The 12,458-nt window shown below is 35.3% G+C and overlaps 1 protein-coding gene across 1 annotated transcript; it reads right to left on the bottom strand.

Annotated features, from left to right (window-relative positions):
- Nucleotides 1–10: 10 nt before the first annotated feature.
- Nucleotides 11–12,446, bottom strand: LOC114152567 (mucin-5B-like; the record flags this gene model as incomplete). Its single annotated transcript, XM_028030498.1, has 30 exons — nucleotides 12,313–12,446; nucleotides 12,163–12,201; nucleotides 11,799–12,060; nucleotides 11,566–11,680; nucleotides 10,505–10,595; nucleotides 10,315–10,421; nucleotides 10,016–10,229; nucleotides 9,793–9,918; nucleotides 8,985–9,102; nucleotides 8,727–8,865; nucleotides 8,489–8,593; nucleotides 8,311–8,380; nucleotides 8,059–8,196; nucleotides 7,814–7,978; nucleotides 7,642–7,736; nucleotides 7,402–7,528; nucleotides 7,063–7,315; nucleotides 6,416–6,465; nucleotides 6,220–6,326; nucleotides 5,969–6,120; nucleotides 5,728–5,866; nucleotides 5,535–5,642; nucleotides 4,676–4,855; nucleotides 4,350–4,589; nucleotides 4,068–4,224; nucleotides 3,404–3,532; nucleotides 2,734–2,884; nucleotides 2,577–2,620; nucleotides 2,294–2,467; nucleotides 11–2,190 (listed from the first exon to the last, which is right to left on the bottom strand). Coding segments are annotated over exons 1-30 (6,054 nt in total), but the record flags the coding sequence as incomplete, so codon positions are not given.
- Between the last annotated feature and the right edge of the window lie 12 nt (nucleotides 12,447–12,458).

The raw sequence follows: 12,458 nt of genomic DNA, 5'->3' as shown, positions 1-12,458 counted from the left end.
CTGTTTCTGTAATTATGTTTGTAGTTTCAGATGTTTGAGTGCCAGTAGTTGTAGTTTCTGTATGAGGAGTTGTAGGTTTTGATGTAATTATTGGTGTGGATTTTTCAGTCTCTATTGTTGGGGTAGTTGTTTCTACATTAATTGTTGTTGTGGAGACTGTTCCTGTAATTATGTTTGTAGTTTCAGATGTTTGAGTGCCAGTAGTTGTAGTTTCTATATGAGGTGTTGTAGGTTTTGATGTAATTATTGGTGTGGATTTTTCAGTCTCTATTGTTGGGGTAGTTTTTCCTGTATGAATTGTTGTTGTGCTAGTCCCACATATGTAAGTGCAACATTTTACCCGAATTTCATAATCATAACATTTTGGAGGTGTCTGATCCTTATTACGACAGATTAGTCCATCTGTAGGGCTGCAGGTTACATTTTGATTTAAATCTTCTAAAGGCACATCTTTAAAAAAATTGGCTCGACACTGAATTTCTAGTGGTTTTCTACAAACACTCAAATCTGGATCAGAAATCTTTTCTAATGTTTCATAATCTCCATCTCTATTGTGTCCAGGATAGTCATTGTTAATCCAATTTGACCATTTGCAAATATAGCAGTCACTGGGTGCTGTAGTAGATATTTCGGGATTGGTAGTAGTACTTTCAATTTGAGCTGTTGTGACTGTGGATTTTTCAGTCTCTATTGTTGGGGTAGTTGTTTTTGCATGAATTGTTGTTGTGGAGACTGTTTCTGTAATTATGTTTGTAGTTTCAGATGTTTGAGTGCCAGTAGTTGTAGTTTCTGTATGAGGAGTTGTAGGTTTTGAAGTAATTATTGGTGTGGATTTTTCAGTCTCTATTGTTGGGGTAGTTTTTCCTGTATGAATTGTTGTTGTGCTAGTCCCACATATGTAAGTGCAACATTTTACCCGAATTTCATAATCATAACATTTTGGAGGTGTCTGATCCTTATTACGACAGATTAGTCCATCTGTAGGGCTGCAGGTTACATTTTGATTTAAATCTTCTAAAGGCACATCTTTAAAAAAATTGGCTCGACACTGAATTTCTAGTGGTTTTGTACAAACACTCAAATCTGGATCAGAAATCTTTTCTAATGTTTCATAATCTCCATCTCTATTGTGTCCAGGATAGTCATTGTTAATCCAATTTGACCATTTGCAAATATAGCAGTCACTGGGTGCTGTAGTAGATATTTCGGGATTGGTAGTAGTACTTTCAATTTGAGCTGTTGTGACTGTGGATTTTTCAGTCTCTATTGTTGGGGTAGTTGTTTTTGCATGAATTGTTGTTGTGGAGACTGTTTCTGTAATTATGTTTGTAGTTTCAGATGTTTGAGTGCCAGTAGTTGTAGTTTCTATATGAGGTGTTGTAGGTTTTGATGTAATTATTGGTGTGGATTTTTCAGTCTCTATTGTTGGGGTAGTTTTTCCTGTATGAATTGTTGTTGTGCTAGTCCCACATATGTAAGTGCAACATTTTACCCGAATTTCATAATCATAACATTTTGGAGGTGTCTGATCCTTATTACGACAGATTAGTCCATCTGTAGGGCTGCAGGTTACATTTTGATTTAAATCTTCTAAAGGCACATCTTTAAAAAAATTGGCTCGACACTGAATTTCTAGTGGTTTTCTACAAACACTCAAATCTGGATCAGAAATCTTTTCTAATGTTTCATAATCTCCATCTCTATTGTGTCCAGGATAGTCATTGTTAATCCAATTTGACCATTTGCAAATATAGCAGTCACTGGGTGTTGTAGTAGATGTTTCGGGATTGGTAGTAGTACTTTCAATTTGAGCTGTTGTGACTGTGGATTTTTCAGTCTCTATTGTTGTAGTAGGAGTCTCTGTGTAAGGTGTTGTGGAGACTTTTGTAAATTTGATTGTGGTTGCTGTATAAGGTGTAGTAGATTTTTGTGTAATTATGTTTGTAGTTGTGGGTTTTTCAGTGCTAGTTGTTTTTATGTAAGGTATTGTGGTTGATACTATTTCAGTTGTGGGGCTTTCAGTGACTGTAGACGTTGTTGAAGATGGATTTAACGATGACAAAGACACCATTGTAGTTTTAGAACTTGTGGAAACTCTTGTAGTTGAAAAAGTCAGAATTGATGTTACTGCCTGAGTTGTGACTGTAGGAACAGGTTTAGTTGTAGTTACAGGCTGCTCTGTAGTACTTGCTGTGAAGCAACATGAGAACAAAGGTAAATTAAAGAAAGTTAATTCAAAACACTCTAAAATGAATTTATATGTGTCACAGCATTTCTATGTGTCTTATCTTACCAGTCGTAGTAAATGTAAAAGGTGCTGTTGGTGTATGTATACATGGTACCATTTTTCCTATAATGGTTCCATTTGGTCCACAAACAACAGAGATGCAGGTTCCATCTCCATCATGTGTTTCATAGACTGTAGTGTCATATTTGTAGGTGTTATTCATGTAGACACAGGTACAAGCTGCAAAATAATGACATGGCTCATGACGATTTGTTTTCAATAATTTTGCAGACAATGACAAAAATCTAGCTCCTGTTTTGCAAAACATATGCACACATTTTTGCCTTACCATTCACATCATAAATACATCTCGGCTGTGTTGAAGAGCAAGAACTGTGAGTAAAGGAAATAATAAAAGTTTATTTTGACGTTTTAGGTAGATATTGTTTTTGAAACCTGTTCCTTTACTAAACATCGCAAAATTAGTATATTTGAAAGGATCCTACCACTTGTGACAATTTTCACTTGCAGGTATTGACTCTCCATCTTTATAATGGTTTCCGTCTTCATCATAGCAGCCGCACTCTTTCTCAGACACACACTTCATGCTAACTTCATCAAAATAAGGCTGCTCCCACGGGCATGATGGATAACACCCTTATGAAGTAAATTCATTTAGAAAAGCACAGAGAAGGTTTAGTAATTTCTTTAGCCTTTTTTCAGATTTCAGATAATCTTCATGTGTTCTGCATGGCTAGGTGATCTGCCGAAGCACTGACATGACGTGAGGATATAGATGAAGAAATAAAGATTTGCTTCTGTTTGCAGCACTTAGTACATTTTGACAGGCAACAAAATAGGGCTAAGCCATTATCAAGTACAAAAGGGGAGCACAGTCTTGGAATATGGGATTTGACATTTATTATGCAAATAAAGTAAGTCACAAAGAGAGTTTTGGGTCTGTGTTTTTATTGCACTTGTATAATTTGAAAGGGGCTCTGGAGCAGTGGAAGTTTGCAAAAAGCCCTATTGATTTCAGTAAGCATCCCCAATTTTAACTGTGATAATTTAATGGGATTTACCTGAAGAGTATTTAAAAATCTGACATAAAATATCTTTGTCACCAATCTAATAAAATTAAAGTTTTAAAATGCTTTTTTTTCTTATCATTCTTACCTTCCAGTGGTGGAAGTTTATTGTAACATTTCCCTGAAGGATTCCTACATGTCTTCATGCATGGTTTTCCACATGGAGCGTAGTGCCACTCACACTCTCCATCAGGGTTGTAATAGTCACAGAACAGAGCTGATAAAACAGAATAAAAGTAAGTTGAATATTTTGAGTGAATATGTAATACATGTATTTATAAGTTCCATGACTCATTATCCTCATTAATTGATTGTCACTACTCTTTAGCTGTATCTGGAGATAATAATGGTCCAACAGAACACTTTCTGGTAAAACCTTTTCCACATGTTTGTTTTTTAACTCACACTGAAAAAAATTATTCTGTGGTGAGGTAAATTTATCATAACTGAATCTGTGAAATCAACAATATAAATTCAAGTTAGTATTTTTACACAAATATATGTAGTATTGATGAGATCAAAAGTATTTGTTCAAGATACAAGACATTGTAATTTTTTTTCAGAAAATAAAATATGTAGCAAGAGCATGTATTTTTAAGATCTAACACACAACAAAAAGCAAGCTTGTTATCTTAACTGTGTTTTATTCTGTATTTTCAAACATGAATTACTACCCATAAGCCATCAGAGTTCTCAAGCACCAACAGGGATAATTTATTTTCTGCCTTTTCAGAAACCCAATCCAAACTTACGGCATATGGTGGGGGTTCTCCACTTCACGCAGGCTCCAGCCTCATTACATGCTTCTGCATATGCTCCTACAGCTGAGCAGAAACACTCACAATCTCCTCCCGTGTTGCAGGCACACGTATCTGCCACACAAGCCTCATAGTACTGTTCTGGCTCCACCTTTTTTGAAAAACGTAATTGTAAATGCAGGTAACAAATGAAAAGTATTCTTCTCTAGTTGTTTATGCAAGAACATGTCTTTATTTATACTATCATTAGCATTTAATGTCTTTAGTTTTTCTCACCTTGCCATGGCAGGCAGAAAACACTTCACTTTTGATAATGCTGCAGTGTTTCTCTGCCCATGCACGTCTGTTAGAGTACAGAGCACACGGGTTCAGTGTGGTGTTTACATCTGAGCAGGAGGATGACAGTTTCCAACTGTTTCCAAACTCTGTTGGATTAACTACAACTGCGTTGCTTCTGGTAGTGAAATCATTCTTGATAGCCCCATCATAATTTCCACACAGGCCACAAACTTTGCCCTGCCATAAAATAAAAGCATGCTCATTTCTGAATTGAAAGCTCTTAAATATTTATTCAAGAAACTCTAGATATTCTCCTCACTCACCTTGAATGTGGAGCTGAGTTTGATCATGATTGTTGTTTTCTTATTCCAGATTAGAAGAAGGCCATTATTTGCCTCAATGACGACATATATACCCATAGTGTGGACTTTAAAAGGTATGTCAATCCCGTTGCTTTGACTGATAACTTTGACACTTTCGTCTGACAGAACAATTTCTTTCCTCTAAAATGATAAATAAAGCACATCAACACCAAATGAAACATTCACACTCAATTAGATGCTTAAAACTTTAGCTGAACAGCTGGAGGCACTGCAGTTATATCTGAAAATCTAAAGGAAAGTTATTTTCTTTCTAAATTAAATATTGTTAAAAAAAACAGCATGACAACCTCTTCAGGTGGGACTCAACATGAGGGGAATAAATTAACAAGAAAAATTAATTGCAAACATTTGATTAAGGATGGAGAATCCTGTCTCCTTAATATTTAAAAATAAACATATTTTAAAAATAATAACATTTTATTTATTTTATATATATATAAGGAATTATGATTTAAGATTTTCATGGAGATGCTCCATGGTCACAGTGTTTTTATTTGTTATTTTTTACTGGAGTCTAAAGAACTGTCAGTCACATCAGATGGAATGAATTGAATGTCGAGTGTAGCACCTGCAAGGTTGCTTAAATCTTAGTTGTTGATTTGCTCTCTGATGGGAGGCTAGCTTTTTCTACACTTTGAAAACTCTTGGTTTAAACCACTACTTTTTACAACTTAAAAAAAGATATAGTTTTTATAGTTTAGTATCATCAAAACTTTTTCTTGCATGTAAGCACTGATCACCAGGCTAAAAAACTTAGTATTTTGTGAATGCAATGCAGTGTTTCTCCAAATTTACATACCCCCAAGTAGAGTTTAATACTGGTGGAGCAAATGCTTCCACTTTCAATACATGGGATGTTTTCGGTCCGGACCCTGAAGGTACCATTCACATCGTCTCCACAATAATCCTGCAACAATTTGAAGTCAGTTTAACAAAACTTACCTTGACACAAGAACAACAACTAAGAAAAATAAAAACACATCAAACTATACCTGAGAGAAGATGTAGCCACAATCCCCCTTAAAGACAAATTTCTTTTTATCAAAAGTAGTATAATGCCCCTCTCCATATATGGTGCAGGTCGCACCACAGTCATTTTCTGTGCATTCCCATTTCCTGTTTTTGCATGTGCTAGGATTTTAATCAATATATGAAGTTAATAGTCAAAAGAGACAGAATGGTGTGAAATGTGTAAAAATCTGGTACTTGTTAAATCTGCGAATGAAATCTCACCATGTATTACAGTCCACTTTGATTTTTTCTTCTGGGTTATAGTATTTTCCATCATGGGGGCAAGGACAGTCTTCCTCCTTTACACACCCTCCTTTCCCATTTGATAGCAGGCCATCAGGACACACACACCCTGAGACGCACTGTGAACTCACCTGTGTAATATGGTTAATTTATTTACGGTTTATTTAGTTGCTTAAACATATAAGTACTCTTTATTTAGAAGTATTAATCTGCCAGCATCTGAGTCTTACACATTCAGAGTCCATTGTGACGCAGCTCCTCTGGCACTCTGACCCCTTTTCCTTTAAGTGTGCTTTGGAGTTGGAGCAATCGAAGAAAACCATGGGACTGGTGCATGCTGATGACAATGATACATCGTTAAAAGAAACTGCAATCTAACGCATTCTGTTGTTTAAACTTGTCCTTACTGAAGCACTTGATACATACTCTCAGCTACTGGCTCTCCTTTACAACTTAATTTTCCAGCGTGGCAGGTGCTGAATTGCAAGACAGAAAAAAAAAATATGTTAAACAAAATTAAGAGTGTAATTACAAAGTCTTGAAATTGGTATTCATTCAAAACAAAAAAAAGTTTTGTCTTTAAAATTAATTTTATACCTTTTTTCCCCACAAAAAGTATTTTTTTATACTTCAAAGCAGATAAATAACAAATAATGGTTCAAAATACAGGAGTAATTTGCATTAAGTGGAGTAAACAGGTATAGTCTGTTTGTGCAGTCTATATTAAAATGACAAGATAGTATTTCAAAACACTACGCAGTTGCTCCGAGTATGTAAATTGTGTTCTTCATGTGACAGCACAAAAGGAGAGTATTTCAATGTTTTTTCTCAGCACTTAGACCACTTGAAAAATAGACCAGCATTAAAAATCTGTAACATAGGAAAAGGTAAAACCTGGACTTGAATATTCCACACCAATTATATATTCCTACAAACAGTATGTGATTTCAAAACCTTCAAAAAGCACCAAAAATGAGCAGTCTTACATTTCTACAAAGTATTACCTACATTTTATCTTGTCTTTTGAGTAGGACATATCAGTATGCCCCTTGCTGACACCTAGAAGTCCTTACCATGTTTGTCCTTGGACATCGGCCTTCTCCCTAGGTTGTATCACTTTGTTTCCTGCATAACAGGAGCACTCTGAAGCTGACACACAAACTCCTTTCTCATTTAGAAAAGATCCTTTAGCACAACCACAGCCGTCAACGGGGGTAACCTTAACCTTGCAAGTCACGTCCGACTGACTCAGAGAGCGGCAAGTTCGACCGCAGTGTGTCATTTTGTAATTGTACACAAATGTCGAAGGGCATGTTGTGTATTTGTCTGTTGAAAAAGGAAAGGAATATTTGGTGCATAATTGCTTTATTTAGACTGTGCATTTCTATCTATTTTGTTCATCTTAGACATACTGCAAACATCTGTTCTCCAGCCTTTCAGGGATACACCTTCAGCAGCACATGCATGGACATATGAGGACAAGGTGGCACACATGCACTCCTCGCTGTTTTCACAGGCACAAGTGTCATAAAGGCAAGTCTGTGAAGGTAAATGACATAAGATTAGATTAAACATTATAAGGTATGGGAAATGAAGAGCAAAACAAAAAAGAAATAGAAATTAGATGTGCACAGAAAGCGCTACATGCTTACAGCATAGTACTCTTCTGGGTCTATTTTAGAATGGCAATGTGAAAAAATCCCTGTTGTGTCTGTCAGGAGGGAGCACCAGGTTTTTGCATATGTGTCTACAAAAGAAAAAAAAAGTTAATTGGTGGAGCACTATGGGTGATATATGGATAACTACAGTATGTCAATGACTTACTCTTGTCAATGCTTAAAGTGCAGGGGTCTGCAAGGTCATTTTTCACATCTGGACAATTTAATTTGGTTCGCCATGTGTTGGCAAATGCCTCTGGTGTTCTTTCAGGAAGTCCACTTGTAGTTTTGAAGTCATCTGCTGAGTTATCATTGAAATCTCCACAAAGACCTACATAAATATAACACTTAAACTTTATGCCCAATTAAAAACACAAACACACAATTAAAACTCCTAAAGAATAAACATACCCATAACTTTACTCTTCAATGAGACATCGGCTCTGATGTAGAGCTGCATAATTGGTACGACCTGAATCTCGAGATCAAGCCCAAAGTTTGTGTGGATTATGGTAAAGAATGTAGAAGGACGGAAGATTTTAATGTCATCTGCAAATGGAAAGTATCATATAAAATCTCAAACATTTCATTAAACTTCAAGCAAAACCAATTTATGTTGCATTTTCACTGAAAAAGCCACACTAATAAAAAACATCTACTCACCCAGGAAAAAAGGAAGTTCAAAGACCCGTTGGTTATATGAGACTTCATTTTTGTCTTTAACTTCAATTATCTTTGGGAAAACACAAGTTACTAACACAAGTCAGTAAATTTTATATGTAAATATATACACACAGATATCTAAATATATAGTCTCATGCACGTGTGACAAATATTTTACCGTGTGATTTTGATACAGAAGTGTGACGGCAGACAGACAAGTTGATTTTTCAGACCTTTCACATTTGTCGAAATCACCAAGCACAGTAAAAGCATTGTCTTCAATCTAAAGCCACAAGGTGAAAAATACATTCAGATATCAAATAATTATCTGATTGGAATTCAATATAATTCAGCTTAAAAGAAACTAACATTTATTTTCTATTTAGTTCTATGTGTTTTTATTAATATCTCTTTACCTTGGACAAAATATAGGAACATTTTCCATGGAAATTGTATGTCTTATAATCATAGGTGGAGAAGTGAGAGCCTCCTCTGATGGAACAGACAGCAGGACAGTTTGCATCTATACAGCTCCACTCACCCTTTGAACAGGTGCTATAAAAAAACACATTCTGTTGTCAATTCACTGGACTTCCCATCTCAGAAACAGATATTAAAGCATACTGTAATCTATTTTTATTTATTTATTCATTTATTCATTCATTTATTTTTACCAGTTTTTACAGGGCATTATGATTGATTCCCCAGTATTATACGTCTCGCCTTCGTGGAAACACGGGCACTGCTCAACAGGAACACATCCACTTTCTGAGATATCATCAAGGATTGTACCTTGGAGGAGACAAGCATTAGTTGGTAATTATTATTGTCAATATTATAACACTAATATAATCCAGATCAAATTCTGTAAGTGTTATATATGTGGGAGTGTTGGCTTTGACACTATGAGACTATAACAGATGTATGATTCTTTTAAATTGTTTTAAGGGTTTTAACTTTTAAATTTTAAAGGGATAGTTCAGATTTTTTTTTAAGTGGCATCTAAATATCCTATAATGTTAGTGTAAGTGACAGAGTTAATGTTAGAGATGATATGAATAGTTTTGTGTAATAGATTGTACAATGACCCATTGTAATAACTTGTACAAGCAGAGGGCTGCTTCTAGCAAAGGCTGTGACCTATTTTATATTTCAACACTCAAAGTAGTTTTACTACTCTGTGCTTTTACTTATCTTTCTAATCTGAAAGTTTGCCAACTACTGTTTGAATAAGGTAGCATGCTAGAGATGAGAACATGTAAGATCTCTGTTGAAAATTTTGTAAACACTCAGAGTACTATTGTGTACTTAACAAAATAAATTCAACTGTTAAGGCTTAGATATTGCTAAGAGTGCACATTTATAAGAGGCTTAACTTGACAATCTAACTATGGAACATAAATAACAAGACAAATGTACAAGTATCACACTATAAAATGTTCAACAGTTGGATTACAAATTAATAATAACTGTGAAACTAACCAGCAGGACAGAAGCATCCGTCGATGCAGTGCTCATCACACAGCTGACTTTTCTGCCGGTATTTGCAGGTATCAATGCAGGGACTACCACACTCCTTATACTCCATGTTGAAAGGGCATGTTTTTTCTACCCAGAACATAAAAAATATGTCTTGCAATGTATTAAATGACTCTAATGTAGCTGTAGTACAAAACATACAGAACAAAACCTTTTCATCTCTTACCACACAATTGTTTTGTCTTCCACTGCTTTGGCTGTCCACCTGCATGGGCGCACTGTCGGGCGTACTCAGACACAGTCGAACATAAGCATGAACTGCTGTTGCTGTTGCAGTAACAGAAGTCTTCCACACAGGCTTTCATGAAGGACTCAGAGTCAATTAGTTTGCGACAGCTTTTAAATTCAGGTCCTGACAGCAACTTCTTGCAGCGTTTGTTCTGTAAGTTTAAGTTTGTCATACGCATTAATTGAATGAAGTTATCAATCTAAAACAGCTTCAAAATGTCAAATTTTTAAAATTACCCCATCTGAACAATTGTTGTTAGCCTGGGAAGAAACCACTTTGCAAGTTTCAGTGGGACTATCAACTTTCCAGTTCATCGCATATTCTTCAGGACTTATGGAAACCTCTGTGTTGAAAAGAAAAACACAACTCTCAACTTTGATACATGTGTGTCCATTTGTGTGTGAAGCGTATGCATGAAGTACATACCTGACTGGACAAACTCATCAGAAAGCTTGATTTCATTGAAGTCTCCACACAGGCCGCAAGTTTGATTCTTGAATTTGGCATCCAGCTCCACCTTAAATGCATATGAAATTGAGAATTAAGTCAAATACAGATCTTCAGATGGAATCTTGGCCCATCTGTGTATACCTGGCTTGAGTTTTGCTCAAGCTGCCTTTCTTTTAGTGCTCAGTGCACACAGTTGGATAAAAACCCAAAGAGCAAACATTTACAAAACAGCAGTATAAACATTCTCTGACACCTGTTTAATATGCTGTCATTCAAAAGTAGTTTGCTTAATTATCAAATAACTTTTCCTTTTCAAACACATTTCATTTTCATTAAAAGTGCTTCTAAATGTTTCTTGATGACCACTGATCAGAAGATGTTTATATAATCTTATAAACTTTATAACAAAGGAATTCTAACTGGTAAAGAATATGTTAATGACTGATTACGAATATTTCAGCAAAACATATATTTCATGCAAAGCGACAGAAATGTATTTTAAAATATTTTTTTTAGTTTAGTTTTTTTTTTTATTCAAAGATTTGATGTAACGTTATTTTATAGACTTGTAATTGATCTTGATGAGGGCCATATATTTGCTATTTTGTCAGTCAATGAATAATCATGAGTTTTGCCTTATGTCCAAATAATGTAGGATTATTTACACGTCACTAAGGAAGGCACTAAAGTGTCACAGCTACTTTTGACTCTAGACGTGCCAAAAAACCTTTTTCAGAAAGAATTTTCAAATCTCTCTAATATTTTACCATTCGGCATTTCACAATCAACTAATTTTAGATCTAATGAAATGTAATTAGAGTGGAATGTGGCTGTATAATTGGATTGCATTAAAATTTAATGGGTCAGTTTGAAATAATTTGGATTATACACAACTGAGTATGAACTCAACCAACTAGTCTTGCAAAATATCTTGCAAAACAATTTCTTGCAAGTAGTATATAAGGTGAACTGAATAAAAAAAGTTAGTTTAATTTACCTTAATTTTAAAAAATGTTTAAAAAGCAAACAAAACTTACCCAGACAGAGTCCATTTGATTCCACATGAATGTCAGTCCCAACTTAGCCTCAACTTTAATATAGGACATGGTTTCCTCAATTGAAATGCCACCCTCACTGAATGGTATGGAGACACTGGAAAAGGATAATAAGCAATTATAGTGTGATGATAAAACATGAATCATAAGTATAAACCTTTAGATTAACTAGTATCTGAAAAGAGAAACACATAAAAAAAAAACAATAAACTCACGGTTTATTCATGACCATAACCGAAGTGTTGGCAAACTCCACCACAATCCCATTCAGTTTCATCAGAATTCTGGTGATGGAGACTTCCCCGTCCACTTCCTGTCGCTGGAGCTGAATATTGAAACTCTCATAGCTGCCCTTACACTGGGATGTAAAGATGTAGTTACAGGTGGAGGGAAGGTGGAAGAAAGCCCCATCAAAAGTCTTGTAAAGGAAGTTCCCCCATGTGCTGCAGAACTGGTTGATGTGGGAACCTCTCACTTCTGTTTTTTTAAGGACAGAATTTTCATTATAGAGAAATTCAAAGTATACAAATATTTTTATCTTTAGAAAGAATCAAATATATTGTTTATTTAAATCTTCACCTTTAATCACTGCCATTTCTCCCACTTTTTGAACTTGTACTTTAAAAAGAAGAAAGAAATTTTTCGGTTAGACAAAAATTGTAAATTAAAATGAGAATAAGGTTTTATGTCAGGCATAGAGCTCTGATCAGTTCTTATTAATTTACATACCAGAGGAGACTGCAGATAGTCCAAGACTTAGAATGAGCCATGGTAGCGCCCATTCTAAAAGGAGCCTGACTCCTCTCATGGTTCCTCAGTCGTCCCTGTCCTGTGTTGGATACTTGAGCCAACTAGTGCACTTCAGATGCGTTATC

The sequence above is a fragment of the Xiphophorus couchianus genome, chromosome 2 (assembly GCF_001444195.1).
Source record: "Xiphophorus couchianus chromosome 2, X_couchianus-1.0, whole genome shotgun sequence".
Taxonomy (NCBI): domain Eukaryota; kingdom Metazoa; phylum Chordata; class Actinopteri; order Cyprinodontiformes; family Poeciliidae; genus Xiphophorus; species Xiphophorus couchianus.
This window is presented reverse-complemented; position numbering and strand designations above follow the sequence as displayed.